At 37.2% G+C, this 13,955-nt stretch overlaps 1 protein-coding gene across 12 annotated transcripts in view; it reads right to left on the reverse strand.

Moving 5' to 3' along the window:
- Positions 1-13,955, reverse strand: part of LOC103029962 (kinesin-like protein KIF21A) — a 64,442-nt gene that overhangs the window by 22,175 nt on the left and 28,312 nt on the right. For 10 of the 12 annotated variants that reach the window (XM_049473663.1, XM_049473656.1, XM_049473655.1 and 7 more), the window contains 11 exons: positions 11,729-11,911; positions 10,726-10,875; positions 9,120-9,251; positions 8,034-8,201; positions 7,612-7,727; positions 6,533-6,728; positions 5,484-5,673; positions 4,806-4,869; positions 2,966-3,157; positions 1,516-1,563; positions 638-704 (listed from right to left, as the gene is read on the reverse strand). In XM_049473663.1, the coding sequence (XP_049329620.1) occupies positions 638-704; positions 1,516-1,563; positions 2,966-3,157; positions 4,806-4,869; positions 5,484-5,673; positions 6,533-6,728; positions 7,612-7,727; positions 8,034-8,201; positions 9,120-9,251; positions 10,726-10,875; positions 11,729-11,911 (1,506 nt within the window). The remainder of the gene's footprint in view (positions 1-637; positions 705-1,515; positions 1,564-2,965; positions 3,158-4,805; positions 4,870-5,483; positions 5,674-6,532; positions 6,729-7,611; positions 7,728-8,033; positions 8,202-9,119; positions 9,252-10,725; positions 10,876-11,728; positions 11,912-13,955) is intronic. The other 2 variants (XM_049473665.1, XM_049473661.1) reach the window with 1 other exon arrangement.

Consider the following 13,955-nt stretch of genomic DNA (forward strand, 5'->3'; position numbering starts at 1 on the left):
ATCATGACACAATTACACCTTGATTTAATATGCAAGTTTAAGTTCAGCTAAAATGAATGAAGTCATGTCCCTATACTGTGCAATACATCCATAATGCAGTAATGATGACATGCCTGCAATGATTCACCTTAAAGGAGAACTCTAGACCCAGCAATTTTGTGGAGGCCAGAATGGGTTTTAAAGGGGCATATTTTGCCCCTGCAGAAATATGTTATCCAGGCTTGAAATAGGTGGCGGCGCCTGGAGATAAACCTACGCTATGTGTTGTAAACAGTGTTTTGTAATAAACTTCTTCTGCACTTTTAAAGTTATTAATGCTTCGTTTTAAATGTCAGGGCTCTTCGGATTCTACCAATGAGCTGTGGAGCTACTTTGAGCCTGGATAAAAGTGTAAAAAGCGATTTATCTGCAGGGGCAAAATATGCCCCATTAAACCTATTCTAGCCTGCTTGGACAAACTGCACAAAATTGCTGGATCTCAGAAACCTGTGGGAGAGCAGTGGTGGGTTATTCAACAAAAGTTAGTACTCTTCATCATGTGATACTACACTCAAAGTCAATTTCATATCAGAGTTCTTCTTTAAAAAATAAAAATGAATAGTAATATACGCTATAAATGACTAAAACATAACCATACCGCCTCTGCCTCCTCGCTGATTCTGTCTGACGGCTGGTCATTATCAGGGCCTTCTTCTTTGATGACACTGTAACATAAATACAGATTAAGAAGACGGGAAATCAAATACTCAACACCCAAGAACCTCAGCAATGCTGATTTAGTCACAGTCTTGATCTTGTCAACAAAGCGAGGTTGTTAATGCAAGGATCACCAAAATCACTCCCAAGCATTTCAGTTCACTGTCCTTATGATGTTGTTAGTGAATGTGTTAGTGAACTTTTCCTGTTAGATGGAGAGAACAACAATCAACAAAAATCAGTGATTAAAAAAGAGAAAGAAATCAAATTTACTTTTTTAGGGGTGCAACAATACATTATTAATTTCACTAATATTGGCTTATATTAATGCAAGGTAATGAATTTCATAGAGAGTTCCTTTTGTGACTGCTTCTTTTATTCGAAATTTACAAAAGGGAGTGTTTTATTGCAAATAACATCACAACTTTGATATCTATCGTCATAGATAATCACAGTTGTAATGTTATAGAGCATCTACTTACACCATGGTTCCTCTCATAGAGTTACTGCTAACCACTAGAGGGAGCCCGCAAGTAAGTCTAAAGTAAATAGGGGTGAATGGAGCTAAATGGCAAAAAACTTAATTAAAAAGTAACAATGCACTTCTCCAGGGTATTCCTTAAATTTTGGAAAGTAGAATGAACCATATAGATAAAAGACAAAGAAAAATGCAATGTACAGAAGAGGTGTTGATTTTGGCATGAGAAAAATGCAGAAGAATATGATGAGAAGCTATTCCACCAGGGATGGCAGCTACCTGTATCTCTAAGAGTGGCATTAGTGTGTCAAGGGCAGAACGGAAGAGCAATTCAATCACACCTGTCATTCTCAGGGTCCTCATGGGTACATTCTGCCATCTGCTGGAGTCTGTGTTCAATGTGAGTGGGAGTAAGAGAGTACAATAAGGAACAGCAGGTGGGTGAAAGAACCTTCACTGCTTCAGGTATACCATGTGCAGAAAATAACTTTAATATCTTTAATACAGCTCTGGAAAAAAAGTAAGAGACCACTTGAATTTTTTTATTTTTTATTTTACCAAATTGAAAACCTCTGGAATATAATCAAGAGGAAGATGGATGATCACAAGCCATCAAACCAATCTGAACTGCTTGAATTTTTGCATCAGGAGTGGCATAAAGTTATCCAAAAGCAGTGTGTAAGACTGGTGAAGGAGAACATGCCAAGATGCATGAAAACTGTGATTGAAAACCAGGTTTATTCCACCAAACTCCTAAAACTTTATGAGTATAAACTGCTTTACTTTACATTAATTAAGGTCTAAATATTTTTTTTTAAATGAGAATATTTTTATTTGGAATTTGGGAGAAATGTTTTCCGTCGTTTTACTTAAACATATACTTATAAATAGCTAAATCAGAGAAACTGATTCAAAAACTGAAGTGGTCTCTTATGTTTTTTTCAGAGCTGTATATCTACACTGTAAAACCACAGTTAGTTTTAACTTAAATATGTGTTGTGTGCTATACTGTTCAATCTGTAGCCTTTTCTTTCTTCATCTAATTTCAACAAGTATTTGAAATCTTTATTTTACTAAAGACTAAATAGAAATGTATATAATCACCTGACCACCAAATTTAAAGGAGGATTTTTGTGCAAAAAATAAGAAGCAATATGATTTGGGCCATTTCTATTGGTCTATTTGCAAAAAAAAGCCTAGTAAAATCTATTACATGGAGTTACAAGGCTTTGATATGTCACAAGATGACACACAAGATGACTCACACAAAAGATGATGTGAGAGTTCTGTCATACAAAAATAAATTGCTACATAGTAACAGGCAGGGAATAATAGTATATGCTTTCATGGTATTCTTTTACTTAAATATTAATATAATTTGATTTATAAAATTAAAGGCATTTACTATAATTCCTTGTCTCAAGACAGATTTATTCAATATAATTTGGGCTATATTTAAACCATTGTGTGCCTGAAACCATACAATAAACAATAAAAGAGGCAAGGACAACCCAACCCATGCCTGACGACTTTGTAGGGCTTGCCAACTGCTTTCCATGGGAAAAATGATAAGGTCTGTGGTTATAATCATAGCTGTCATTCTCAGTAATGGAGCATAGTAAAATGTAACAGCAGAAGCTATGCACAGGGCCTGAACAGTAGATGGGCAGGGCACAGAGCCGGTGGGTAATTACCCAAAACATACCCAGACACGCTCCCCTCATCCCACAGACTGCGTAAATCCCATCACGCTGCTCTTACCCCACAGCGCTGTGTGTTTGAGGAACCCACCTCTTTTTCTTTTTCTTTTCTTTCTTCTTCAGCTTCTCCAGGTCTTTCTTGGCCATCTCAATGATGTCAGAGGCCCCATTCTCCGGAGGAATAAAAGACGAGGGTCCTCCGTACAGAGAGGAACGCGTGGAGACTCGAGAGAGGCTCTTTCGCAGGTTCTCATTCACAGCCTCACTCTCCAGTAGCTTGGCCCTGGAGTCAGAAAGCACAAACAATTACACCAAAAGGTTTGTGTCATATTAGCCCTTTTTTCTCTTGGTTTCTTTCTTTCTTTGTCCTTCCTTTTCCTGTCTTGCTTTTCTGACTGTTTCTAAAATTTCTCTAGCCTGTTTGTTTCTCCCTTCTCTCACCCTGTTTTGTTGTTGTTTAGTCTCTGCCCTAGCCCCGCCATTTCATCAGTGTTTTCAACTGTCTAGTTTTTTGCCCCACCCCTATGTTATAAGTCCCAGATGTTTCCAGTCTCTTAAGGCGCTTTTCCACCGGCATAGAACCCAAAGGGTTCTTTGCGTTTCCACCGCAAAATCGCAGGTTCTCAGCCAGAAAAGCCAGTTTCGTTCTGGCCCCACAATCTTGCTGGTCTGGAACCAGCGAACCAGTGACGCGAGCGGCCAAAGGGCGGAGCGTTGAAGCGTCTCTGGGGGAAAGCTCACCCCCATTCACAGCTAAGAGCAGCAGAAGCAGCTAAATGAATGAAAAAGAATCAACAGTGGTCTATCGATGATAGCAGCACAAGTTTCAAAGGAGCTCTGGTTCCGCAGTGTTGTTTTCAAATCCTCCCCCGACTTCTGTTGACGCCCACATTCACTACGTAGTGAGAGACTCCTTAGAGCAGTGGAAACACGGGCCGGTTCTTAAAATGTTTGCAGGTTCGCAGTAACCGGCTCTGGCTCCGGCACCAGCACTTTGTTGGTGGAAAAGAGGTATTGGTGTTTATAGAGCCCATTTATTTCAGTGTTTTTTTGGCTGTTTTCTGTGCGCTTTCGTGAGGTATGTGTGTGAGTGTGAGTGCTCCTTGCCTAGTCATAGTTGTTGTTCTGTTGAATTAAAACAATTTGCTTACCTTTTAAAATGAAGCAGTCATGTTGAAGACAACAAACACAGTTCTGAGATCTCAAATCAGCACAATACACATACTTTGAAGCAGTGTATCAAAACACTGTGGTTGAAATGAATTGAATCAATTTAAATCTAATTTTCAAGTTTGACACCACAAATTTTTAACCCAGTTAAGTTTTCATAATCTTGTTATCTGAGTTTTGTCTGTGTTGTTTTGCCTTATCCACTTTTCTCTCTCTCTCTCTCTCTCTCTTACACACACACACACACACACACACACATTCGCACACACACATGCACACACAGCTGCCACTGTGCCTCGCTGAAGTATAAGTTTGCCATGTTTCCTCTTCTAATTGTTTATTTGTTAAGCCACTGTGAGCTGTGCTGCAGTAGCTGTGGATCATTTGCTCAATTAAAGCTTCTCTGTCTGAGCTCATGTTCAAAGCTAACAGTGCCTAAAACCTTTCGATTTTAAAACTGCACTAATATTTTATAATACAATTTAAAACATATATATTGTTTTTTTTCTCCCCAAAAAATAAAAATTGCACTTTAACTTGAGGTTAATCATGATTAATCCCAGAATATTGCTGTGATGAAAGCAATTCAATTTTCTTATCAATTGACACCTCAGCTATATATACAAACTGGTGTGCAGATAACACACAGTGCAATAGAGCACAAATAGAGAACAGTAATAATATAGAGACAAGCATTCTTTAGACTTTTTAGAAACAGTTTATGGCCCACAGAGAAATGAACAGAACCCACTGTACTCTACCTGAGTTCCTCAATCTCTTTGATGTAGTTCTGGATCATATTTCCAATCTCCTCGTTCCCTTCACCTGCGGAACAACAGCACAAAAATGTAGTTTGAACCACAAACAACAGTCTGTAATTAGCATCATGAAATGTAATCCTCACAAATAACAGCTTACACCTTCTGCAGGATGATCCCATAATGTGTTTGTAAATATTATGTATTATATATTAGTAATGTAGTGAACACACAGAACACAGTTCAGAACGCATTTCTGAACGACACCTCTGAATAAATTATTTGGCACTGAAATTAACAAACCAAAGCCAAAGCAAATAAAACATTTGGCCAAATAGGGAATACCGAGCATGTTCATTCATCATTCATTTAGTCACTTCCACTATTTGCACTATAACATTTTTTTTGGTTGCCATTTTTGGACAAAAAATGTCAATTTGATGCAACCCTTAATTCAAATATTAACATTACAGACGTGAAAATGTCTCTTCCTTGAAAAGTATATTAGAATATCAGAGATGAATGATCCTTAATACATAGCAAGACTCATTACAAGTGTAGTTTAATAATGCGTCTGATGTCTACAGCTAAGATGTAACAAATACATTAACAGAAAAATAACAAATACAAATAAAAGAAGCTTTAAATTCAATAGTGCAACAATTGCATGTAAGATGTTACCTGCTCTAGCGAGGACCTGGTTGGCCTGATCGCTCAGCAGCTGGGTGAGCCGAGCTCTCTGAGCATCGATGGTCTCCTGCATGGCCTTGACTCGCACACGCAGGTTATTATTCTCAGTCTGCAGCATGGAGTTCTCATGGACCATGTCGTTAATGCTCTCCAATCCATCCTCTCCAATCATACGCTTACCCTATAAACATGCACACAACACAAGACAGTGACATTTCAGCACTACATACAATAAACAATCGATACAAGATGACTTTGTTTTGCATTTTGTGATGAATACAGATCTCAATGTCTTCTGCATATTGGACCTTACTTGTCCATACTGCTCAACGAATTGAACATAATTCATATCACAAAATATTTCTTAATTTCGGTCGATATACTATTATTTTGACATTGATAGTAGACATATAAAAGTCACAGAAAAACTGAAAAAAAAAAAACAAAAAAACATAACATTCTGTACCTCCAAGAAAATGAAAGACTAATGAAAGACTAATGCTGTAAATAATGCATAGTGAAACATCAGACATGGCAGTGAAATGTATTCTTTCACAATTTTTATATATTTTAAGTAACATTCTGTCCTACTTGCAAATGCACTCTAGTCATGAGTTTAAGAGAAATGTTTGGGATTGACACTTTTTTGCAGGCTTATTATTTCATTCCATTTTATAAAAGGCAACCACCTGGGATACTACAGAGACCACATGGCAACAGCATAGCTACCACCTGTACCTGGCAACTCCATAACTCCGTAACTTCCTATCAATACCCTAAAAATCACTTAGTAAACAAATTTAAATATATTAAATCTAAGCAGTTAGTAGTTATACAGTATGTCATGTTATGTAACAAGTATAAAAAAGGTTGATGTAACCGTATAGATAGCATGTACACATAAAGGTCTTGTAGTTGGAAGTGTTTGTAGTTGAAAGTGATAAAGGATCATTAGATTCTTGATGAATATTTAATGTATATTTTTATATGTAAGCTATACTGAACGGATTTAACAGCCCTCATCATCCTGCCTCTCTCACCGTCCTGTATTCCATGAGCTCCATCTGCAACCGAGCTATCTCCGTCCTGAGGGCGCTGATCTGCTGGCTGGCCCGGTCCTGGTTCACCACTACTTTGTTCTTGATGTTGCGAGCCCGGTTAGCGTACTTCAGTGTGTTCAAGGTCTCCATAAAGTCCCGGTCCGAGGGGCTGATACAAGCTATCATCATTGTCTGACTGGAGGTTTAGAGAGAGAAGAAAGTGAGAAATAGTTTCAAACACCTACAAAAATGTTGTTACCTTCAATTTTTTTTCCTACATTGTAGATTAATACTAAAATCATCCAAACTATAAAGAAAAACTAAATTATTTATTAACCAAAAAGAGTTACAGAAACCAGAATATGTTTAATATTTTAGATTCTTCAAAGTAGCTCCTCTTGCTTAGATAACAGTTTTGCACATCTTGGCTGCATTTTCTCAGTAAGTTTTATGTGGTAGAGGCACCTGGAATTCAGGCTTTCAGTTAACAGCTGTGCTGAACTTGTCAAGAGTTAATTAGTCAGTTGTGTTGTAAAGAGGTAGATTTAATATACAGAGAATAGCCCTATTTGAGTAATGATCCATTGTATGTAAAGAAGACTAAGTAAAGAAAATAATTATCACAATCAACAATCAAATAACAATCAAATAAGGATCAAAAACATTATGATGAAACTGGCTCTCATCAGGACCACCCCATTAAAGGAAGAGCAAGAGTTTCCTCTGTTGAACATAATAAGTTTATCAAAGTTACCAGCCTCAGAAACTTCAAGGTAACAACACCCCTAAAAAAGACCCACTTTGTTTAACATTTTTTACGTTTACTACATGATTCCTTACATGTTTTTCATAGTCTGGATGACTTCGCTATTAATATACAGTGTAGGAAAAAAAAAGAATGAGAAGATGTGTCCAAACTTTTTACTGATACAGTATGTCTGTTATCAGCTTAATAGTTCCAGTATAAATATGTACATTTGTATCTTGGGTGGGCAACTATATTTGGGGTAAGGAGATAACTATATATATTACTCATCACTTCAAAGCTAAAATAATTTGGACAATCCAGAGATACAGACCTGTTTCCTCCTAAGGAATCCTGAAGAAGGCGTGTGAGCTTTGAGTCACGGTAAGGCACATGCGTGGAGCGCTTGCTTTTGTCCCCCAGAGCGCTGATGACATTACCTAAAGCAAGCTTCAAAAATAAAATGTACAGAAAATAAAATTAATAACCCCTCAGTATCAGGTACTTGCAGATATATCTTATGTGCTGCAGTTCCTCAAATGCCCACCAGATGCTGCTCGTGTTGCCTGCTTTAAGAAGCAGTGGGATATGAATGGCTAGCATAGAAACACATGCTTGTCTAAGACTTTAATATTGATGCCATTATTGAAATATAAATTAATTAATACATTGTTTAGAAGACCTGCTTATATTTCTTTCTTCTTTCAAGACTTCTAATACAGTAATTTATCATCATTGTACGTATATGAGGCCTACCAGTCCACAGTTGATGGAGATGCCCTCTTTAGCCCTGTCTCCTGTTGCTCCTGTTCTCTTCAGTCGTTCTGAACCAGCCAAGTCTACAAAGTGAAACTTTGCAGTGAGGGTTTCAAATTCGTTCATCTCAGAAGATCCGTTGGCCAGTCTGTTGTCTGTCTCATTGTTCTAAGGAACATGATAAAGAAGAGTCATTATATAATATCATACAATAAAATATGAATATATTACAGTACATTGGTAAAGACAGATGCCAACCTGTCAAAACAGTATTCGTGATTGCTGTTTTTAATTTGTTATTTAATTAAAATACCTTGCACAAATTTGATTTTCTTAATACTGGAAGAATTCAAAAAGTTGTATTTTTTATATTATTTCTAATTTTTTTCTCATTTTCTCCCCAATTTACACGGCCAGTTACCCAACCCAATCATTAGGACTCCCCATATCACTAGTAATGCACCAGGAGGGTGAAGACAAGCACATGCCTGTTTATGGTGCTTTACTGTACAGGAGATGCAACAATGCATTATATATACTAATATTTCTGCTCAAAACATTATTTTTTAACCTGTTATTATAATTAATTGAAAAAAAAAATCTTAAAACTGGAGTGATCCAAAAATTACTAGTTATGACTAGTAATTCATCAAAACCAGGAGAGTGAAGACAAGCACAAGCATTTTTGGGTGATGTGGGGAGAGAGTGCCATCCATCCTCCTAGAGAGAGCAAAACCAATTGTGCTCTCTCAGGGCTCCGGTAGCTGATGGCAAGGTACATGGACAGGATTCGAACCGGCGATCTCCTGATTATAATGTCAGAGCTTTGCCCGCTGAACCACTTTAGAGCCCCAAAAAGTTGTGTTTAAATGGATGGACATAGTATGAGTAATATTTCAGTATCAGTATCATATGCTGTTTTGAGCTTTTATACTGCATGAGTAACAAAAACTGTCTTCTATAGGAAGACTGTGTAATGCTCTCTTTTCAGATCAAAAAGGTGATTTATGTTCAGTCTCTTTAAAGCTGTGGTCTGGGAGTTGTGAGTGGGAGGACTGGCTCTTGTGTGCCAGTGGAACTACCTACGTTGTCGGAGGCGCAGACTCGGACTTGGCACAGGTGGATGGTGAAGATGGCATGTGAGCGTGAGCTCTGGACGTTCATCTGAGTGCTGGCTGTAGTGCGGGACAGGGCACCCAGCTTCAGGCACTGCATCATCTGTAACAACAGCGAGGAAAACAGCAGAACATTACTGCAGTGAAAGAATAATTAAAAAAATAAAGGTAGTCAATAACTACACTATATGGACAAAGGTACTGGGACACCTGTTATTCATAGTTTGTTTCTTCAGTAATCACAAAAACATGAATAAGCTCATCTTGCATTTGTTTGAGTAGCTTTGCTGAGAGGAATTGCATTCAGCGAAAAGAGTAGCTATACTTTTCTACAGGTGCTAAACAAGTGGTGTTTGTGCATCTGAACATCAGTTCCAGTAATGTGAGCAACTTAAAACTGCTAAATGCATTCATTTGAAGTGGTGTCCACAAACATTTGGAAATTACTAATTCTTGAGAATGTGGATAAAACATGTCCCACTAAGAAAAGTGCTAATTCTGTTGGAAATGAATAACATTTTCATGAATAAAAAGTCTCAGAGTTATAAATATGTTCTTTTATAGTCTCCTTTGTATTATGATTTATCATTTCAACTTTAAAAAAGTAATAATTGAAGAATATATTTACCATATGAGGGAGTACATTGTAATATGTTTTAAAAACCACAAACAGTGAGTTTTCTCATTTATATAAAAAAATTTGACACAATGACACAAATATATCCTTTTTAAGAAGACGTTTGAAGTACCTAGCAAACAAGATGGCGAAGGTAAACAACTCCTGTATATCATGTAAAAGGGGAGGTCTTTGTCACCACTATCAGAAACAAAATCAAATTGTCTCAACAGAGGCTAAAATATAACTGCTGATCACAAAAAAAAAACAATATATCCTGTAAAGTTATTTTTTTATGAAATCTCCCCATAATTCTTACATACTGTTCAACCCTAGGGAATGAGGTCTGCCTTCCCTCTCTCTCAATTCACTATTATACCATTTTCATTTGGCTTTCTTTTGGTAATTACCTTATTTTTTACTATGATGATTTGATATTTAATAATATATGGGGATGGGGTTAATTGCTTAATTGTACACTATTATAACAGTGTTCAGGTTTGTTATTTTGTGGACTAAATAGTTAAATAAAGTTCTTAAGCAAAAAGTCAAACAGTTTATAAAATAATATATAATAAATAAATAATATATATATATATATATATATATATATATATATATATATATATATATATATATATATAAATAATAATAATAAAATAAAAAAGTGAATAACATTTAACAGCATGTATTTGAACTAAGAATTTAGATAAACATACATAAACACATATTATAAATAAAAGATCGCTTTTCATTGGTATGTGTTGACAAAAACAATTTAACAAGAAAATACAAGTCTATAGTGACCTTCAGATTTTGTAATTTAAATAACTTTTTATTTAAAAAAATTATCCAATTTCTTAACAATCAGTAAAGTATAACTGAAAAAGAAATTATTGTGATGTTTTTATGTGATTTATGCTGTAGAGAAACACACACACACACACACTCTATTTCTTACCTCAGCCTCAGATGTGACTGTCCGTGTGGTGACTCCCACTGTGTAAATCCCTCCAGTTGCATCTTCATGAATCTTAATATTAGATTTCTGCTTTCTGGCTTCTGCATCCCGTGTAGTGTCAAACAAGTCCAGCACCTCCTCATTGTACAGCTGCAACCCAAACAACAGAGCTAATAATGATTACCTCACATAAATATCTAAATAGGCTCATTGACAGTTAAGACCTTGTGGTTTTCGTAAGGCCTGAAGAAGCTGGAGAAGTCTAGACGTTCATAGACATCTCATAGATATCTCCACACGACAGCTTCATCTGCCGTAATCAAATGCGTCTTCGTCTCCGAATGCCAAGATAACATTGCAATCTATAAAGACGTGTCAACATCATTCCTCACATGCTTGGCCAGCAGCTGCTGTGGAGCACTATCTGGGGGTTAAATTTAAAGCTAAGTGCTGATACTGAGAGATAAGTCTGCTGCCTTACTTTCACTCAGGCCAGAAATAACATCACTGTCAATCATCTGGCAATTACTGACTTCAAGCCTTCACATTACTGTTGTTCTTGCTTCAGAGTCTCTGCTTTAGCCTGGAGCTTTAACTAAAAGAACCAGTTATAACCAAACCTTGTCTATGTGAAATGTAAACTTTATATTGCATAAATTATTTAACCCCTCTAAACTTTAGACTCACATTCTTGCCTCAAGTATGACTAAAGACATCCCAACAATGTTATTCAGTAATTACTGTAATTCATTATACTTAATAGTAGGGATCTAGCGGTTCTCTGTATTTTATCAAACCATTCGGTTCGGGCAGTATGGTTCGATACACCCGGAAGAACCGCAATATTTCGGTGTGCGCACTAACAGAGTGAACGAACGACCTCAGTAATGCACAGCACCGCATGGTAACGCTACAGACTGAACTCAGACACGTGTGGTAAAAAGAAGATGATGCTCAACCTTTTGTGTTTTTGCCCGATGTGGTGCGAGATAGATGTTCTCACCTCTAAGAACTGGGCGTTGATCTTAAACTCGGGTACAGGTCGGCCCTGATCGATGGCAGCCTGACGCCTCTCTTCGATGCCTCTGAAGAGATGAGTGACGGCTCGTGGAATGATCCCACATTCATCCTCACTGATGCTCACATCAAAACCTGTGCCCATGGTGTACGTTTTCCCCGAGCCAGTCTGAAAGAGAGGAAATAAGAGAAGGGGTGTTTGACCACATCCATGTTTAAGATTTGACGTTTTTAGGAAAATATATCTAATTACAATTTTTCCAACAATACTGAAAATATGAGTATAGTGTAAGTTCTGCCAGGAGAATCTAACGCTACGTCACCTTACCTTGACCAATCACCAGCTTCCACCTGTCTTTAAAAGAACTCTAATACCAGCGCTCTTACTTCTTTTAGAAGAAGCTGATTCACATTTCCCCTCCATCCTCCCCACAATCACAAGGTCTGTCCCCTCCAGTTACCCGGAAGTCTGACACCACCCCTGCCTTCCTACACACGGCAGGTTCTGCAAGAGTCAAGATGCGACAACACCTGGGCTAATGACAGGGCTTTTATGCTAAAGACTTTTACTTTAAATCAAAGACTTTTACCATGAATATTGCTATTTTCCTGGTGGAATCGCGATCTAAAGCTAAATTTTGTAGCAATATTACCTTACAATATCGACTAAAGAATCATGTTGATGGTAGATGGTACACTGAATGTAATAGAGAATGCCATATGAAATGCAATTACTACTTGACTACATGAATCCTCTTGGCAAAAATGTGTAACACTGCATAACAAGAGTCAAGTTCACATACTGCTTTTGTATCTCTCAGCATGCCAACAAATAGGGGAGAATTACCTGCCAGTAGCCTGCTCCTAACCCCTGTTAGCACAGCCTTAGTGCTAGAGAAATTTGACCATCTAAGCTTACTGTAAATAAATGAGAGAAATCAGGAGAGAACTCTGTGTATATTTACATCCAGCGCTCGTTTGACTTTAAAAAAAAAGTATTTTTTTTAATACAGTTTTGTTTATTTAGCTTAGCTTTACTTAACTACCTCCAGCCACCACCCAGCAGCGAGACCTGCTGAATTATAAGTTCCTTATAGTGTCTCTGAAGTATAATATTAGAACAAATTAAAATGTATGCAGACATATTTTAACTGTTTTGACAAGTGGCATTTGTCTACTGAAATAGGTTAACCTAATATATGATAAATGTGCAGTCCTATCTGTACATTATAGAGTAATTGGATAAGCAAAGTGCTGTAAATGAATTTATTATGTATTAAGTCTTTTAAATTGGAAAACAACATGGCTCTCTGATTGCTTACTAAATCTAAAGCCCATTATCTAAAGCTGACACATCACTGCTGGTAGAAGCTGATTGATTGAGGTAGCGTTTTATTAAAAGAAAAAAGGGCAGGATTGTTTCCTTTGTCTAAGGAAAGGAGTAACCAGGCAGACAAAAGGGGTTTGGGGGTCTCTGTTGTCATGGCCACTGTTTGAGGAATGCAACGCTGGGCCCAAATCCACACGTCATGCCCCCTTCTCCACACAGCGGCTCTTGAAAGATTCTGACAGTGTGGAATAAGAAGTGGGAGCACAGAATAAGACCCCATCACATTTATAATTTGGACCCCAACCTTTTGTTTTCGAGTGTCACCCGTCTACTTGGAGCTACATTGCAAGGGGAAGTGGTTAAAATACTTCTACTAAGTAATGGCAGCTACTAGTGGTGCTCTGTAGGTGACTTTGACAGCCTGATAAAGTTCAGTAAGCTCGCTACATTTAGGGCATTGTATATATTTTTCTAATAATTGTATAATTGATGCAAAAATAACTTATCACCTATCACCCTACTTTCTTGGTGATAGGGAGCTTCTTCTTTCTTGACATCACTTCCCCCTTAATTGCCGCAGCCACAGTATCTGCTTCATTGCACGGTTTAAGGTGGAAGGGGAAATATAGCTAGCCAACTACAGGGACGTACCACAAAAGATACATAAAGATTATGTAAAAGCAATGGATATCGTAATCTTTACCAAAAATATACTAAAGTACTACATTAGTGGAATTATATGTTCATTTATGCAGCCATATTAACTTATTATCTGACTAGAGTTGGGCAATGACAATTTGATGATCAATTATCCTATTCTATTGCCTATTTATATAGTTTTTTAAGCATTTTGAGGATACCATCAATGCTTAATAATTGCTAG

The sequence above is a fragment of the Astyanax mexicanus genome, chromosome 2 (genome assembly GCF_023375975.1).
Source record: "Astyanax mexicanus isolate ESR-SI-001 chromosome 2, AstMex3_surface, whole genome shotgun sequence".
NCBI classification, from domain to species: Eukaryota; Metazoa; Chordata; class Actinopteri; order Characiformes; family Acestrorhamphidae; genus Astyanax; species Astyanax mexicanus.